Source organism: Rattus rattus, chromosome 2 (assembly GCF_011064425.1).
Source record: "Rattus rattus isolate New Zealand chromosome 2, Rrattus_CSIRO_v1, whole genome shotgun sequence".
NCBI lineage: Eukaryota > Metazoa > Chordata > Mammalia > Rodentia > Muridae > Rattus > Rattus rattus.
The window spans coordinates 180,473,242-180,476,659 of record NC_046155.1 but is presented as its reverse complement, the minus strand read 5'-3'; the positions used below and the strand labels follow the sequence as shown (position 1 = coordinate 180,476,659).

Here is a 3,418-nt window from a genome sequence, read left to right as displayed (position 1 = left end):
GGAAAAAAACACCTGAGAACGTGGGTAGAACAGAAGAGCCAGCAGGTGATGCAGGGCCTACCTACTGGCTGCTTCTTCATTTTTCCATCTTCCAGTGGAGAATCCCACCTAGACATTCTCTCCACTGTAGAAAATGCTCAGAGGAAGCTCACCTGAGGCTTTCTTTTCCTCTGAGAGCTTCAGGGAACCTTCACCAGCTTGTTTTTTAACAGCCTTAAACATTAGTTATTCTCTCTGAATGCCTTTGTGGTTTCTTTCCGTTATCTGAATAAAAATGAGTTGTTATGTACAACAGGAGTATGTTAGTGTCTCCCTGTAATTTTACACACACACACACACACACACACACACACACACACACACACACACACACTCCTTTCTGTTTATAATTCCCCATCCCACCTCTTAGCCCTAAACGTTATAAGCTCATTCATTCGTAATTCTATTTGGTTGTATGATGTTTTTCAAGTAAGCAGCCAATGCAGCTGCCTTCCTGGGGGAGGGGGCGAGGTTGTTCAGAAAGGGCCCTGGGAGCAAAGCTGAATGAGCTGGGAACACAACAAGACATTTTAAGTTCAGCAAAAGTGAAAATGCTCCAGATCTTGGTGGCTTTAGCCCCTCATCCTCTGGGCTGTGCAAGCCTTCAGTGTCCAGCTTAGGGTGAAACAGGAGCTTGGAAAGAAAAAAAAATAACAAAAAAACAAAAAAAACACTGGAATAATTTTTCAGGCGCGGTGATTGCCTGATTGCACAAGCATCACCTCATCAATTTTCTTTCCAATCCGACAGAGGAAGTGGCATCTGTGGTGGTCACGGCGTGAATAGGAATGTGTGTTAGGAGCAGCGGGGTGGGGCCGAAGGAGAGGGGAGGAGACACTACCAGCCATCCTGGGAGAGCCAAGATGAGAGGATCCCACAACGCGGTCATTTCCCACGACCTTTACCTGGTGGGACAGAGCTGATCCAGACTGAGGGAGTCGACAGATTTCGTGCGCCCCAAGGTTGCTCGAGAAGCACAGTTCGCGTCTGCAGGGCAAGAGACGCGGACGCCCGCCTAGAGGACCGACTGCCCCCTGCCACCCAGAGGATCCACTCCAGTCTTCTCCCTGGACTACACAGCCCCTCGCCGGCCTGTTCCCGGGCACAGATTCTCCACCTCGGACTACTTCCAAGCCTAGGGCGGTCTCTGGGGCTGGAGCATCGGGGTCCTTGGAGGCGTCTTTAAGGCTTTGGTCTCCGCCCTCCTCCCTTCTGCCTCCTCCCTCCTCGAGGATCCAGTGGCTAGGAGCGCGGAGCAGGTGCGGGCCATCGTATGCAGCTGCCCGGGCCGCGGAGGTAGTGGCGCGGGGCGCTCGCCTGCCCCCTTCTCCGGGCCACTCTCAGGGCTCCGGCGCTCGGGGACATGTCGGTGGTGACCGGCGGCGGTGAGGCGGCCGGCGGGACAAGCGGAGGCGGCGCGCGAGTCTTCTTCCAGAGTCCCCGCGGGGGCACCGGCGGCAGCCCGGAATGCAGCAGCCGCTCCGGCTCCTCAAGGGAGGATTCGGCGCCGGTGGCCACAGTGGCAGCCGCTGGGCAAGTGCAACCGCAACAGCGCCGCCACCAGCAGGGAAAAGTGACAGTGAAATATGACCGTAAGGAGCTTCGGAAGCGGTTGGTGCTGGAAGAATGGATCGTGGAGCAGCTGGGTCAGCTGTATGGCTGCGAGGTACCTGAACACTGGCCGGGAGGGTCAAGACCTCTTCTGCCCCTTTGTGCCCACCCGGGAATTTTCCGTGGCTCTGACTCCGAAGTGCGCGCCCCAGCTCCTGGGGACCGAGCCCCGGGAGCGTGTTGCTGCTTGATTTCTCTCTCCGGGGTGCCCGCTGGCGCCAGGGAGCAGCCTTTGGGACACCCGCTGCCTGGGTTCAGCTACCTGGTGCCAGGAGAGCTGTGGGATCCATTAATGGCGTAGGAAGAGGATTAGGTCCTTAGAAGCTCGGTGCTTTCCTCGGTGTTTCCGGAGCTTGTCTGTACCGCTCTTAACAACACCGAGTGGAACTAACCTTGGGTGGCTCGCTTTGCCTGCGCCCTAGTAGAGGCTGGGGAAAGGAGAGGGCTTATTGAGTGCCCGCCCAAATTTCTGTAGCTAGGAAGAAGGAAGGAGTGGAGACTGGGGATCTCTGACTCTCCCTTAGCTCCTTAAATTGTACATCATAACCATGAGACGTGAGACCAGCACTCCCTCTTTTTCATCCCCCTTCGATGTGAGTCCTCAAGAGTCCTCCCCAAGAGGCACACATTGGGCTTTGTGGCAGCTTCCTTTCTTTCCCAAGCTCTGTTACTCCCACCGACCGGCACCCAGGCAAGCGTCCAAGAGTGTCTAGGCAGATGATACACACAGTACCCCTCAGATTTGCCTGCCCAAGCTTCCGCTGCTCCAACGGCACACGGTTCCCTACAGTTCAGGGTCTGAAGTTCTGCACAGTTTTGGCACACATACTTGATGGAGGGAGAAAAATGACCAAGGCCAAATGATTTCCCAAGAGTCTTTAAAACCAGGGGTTCTCAATGAAGTGTTCTATTTCTGTTAGTGGAGAATAGTTTGGGAGGATGTAAGTGTGGAGAAGATTAATAATTAAGAATGCAGTTTCCAAGTTAAAGCTAGATTTGTGTTCTTGCAACTATTGGGCTTTTGGGGGGAGGGAAGGGGAGGAGAAAGACAGATGAACTCGCTGGCTTTCCCAATCCATGTAGGCTATTGTATCTTCATATATTTTATGGCCTATTGTGAATATCTCTTTTCTTTTTTTTAATTGGATATTTTTTGTTTGCATTTCAAATGTTATTCCCTTTCCTAGTTTCCTGGACATAGCCTCCTATCCCATCCCTCTCCTTCTATAAGGTGTCCCCCCTCCCCAACCAACCCCCTCTTCCCACTCCCCCACATTCCCCTATACTGGAAGGGTGTCCAACCTTGGCAGAGCCAAGGGCTTCTCCTTCCATTGGTGCCCAACAAGGCCATCCTCTGCTACGTATGCAGCTGGAGCCACGGGTCTGTCTATGTACAGTCTTTGGATGGTGGTTTAGTCCCTGGGAGCTCTGGCTGGTTGGAATTGTTGTTCTTATGGGGTTGCAAGCCCCTTCAGCTCTTTCAATCCTTTGAGTATATATTTTCTTTAGCATTCATATTGTACAAGGCAACATGATACAAATACTGTTGTATTCTCCATGCTGACAATCGATGAATGATTGTGATATAATGAAGCTTAATTATATAAGCAATAAGCTTGTAAAAATATTTTTCTGGTCTAGCTCTCACAAAAAGCCCACTTAGCTGCATAAGTAAAAATTGGCAAAATTGAACATGGTCATGGAATTTGTTTTATTAGGAAGATATTGAAACTCTTTAAAGAAACAATGTGTTTGATTTATATGGAAT

The 3,418-nt window shown here is 51.5% G+C and overlaps 1 protein-coding gene across 1 annotated transcript; it reads left to right on the top strand.

Moving 5' to 3' along the window:
• The first annotated feature begins 538 nt into the window (after positions 1-538).
• LOC116892742 (protein phosphatase 1 regulatory subunit 14C-like) lies at positions 539-2,450 on the top strand. Its single transcript, XM_032894615.1, has one exon. The coding sequence runs from the start codon at positions 1,403-1,405 to the stop codon at positions 1,949-1,951; it is 549 nt and encodes a 182-aa protein (XP_032750506.1). The 5' UTR covers positions 539-1,402; the 3' UTR covers positions 1,952-2,450.
• The last annotated feature ends 968 nt before the right edge of the window (positions 2,451-3,418 follow it).

What these genes read in the sequence shown, in the direction of transcription:
- LOC116892742 (XM_032894615.1), top strand. Translation starts at nt 1,403, where the DNA reads ATGTCGGTGGTGACCGGCGGCGGTGAGGCGGCCGGCGGGACAAGCGGA.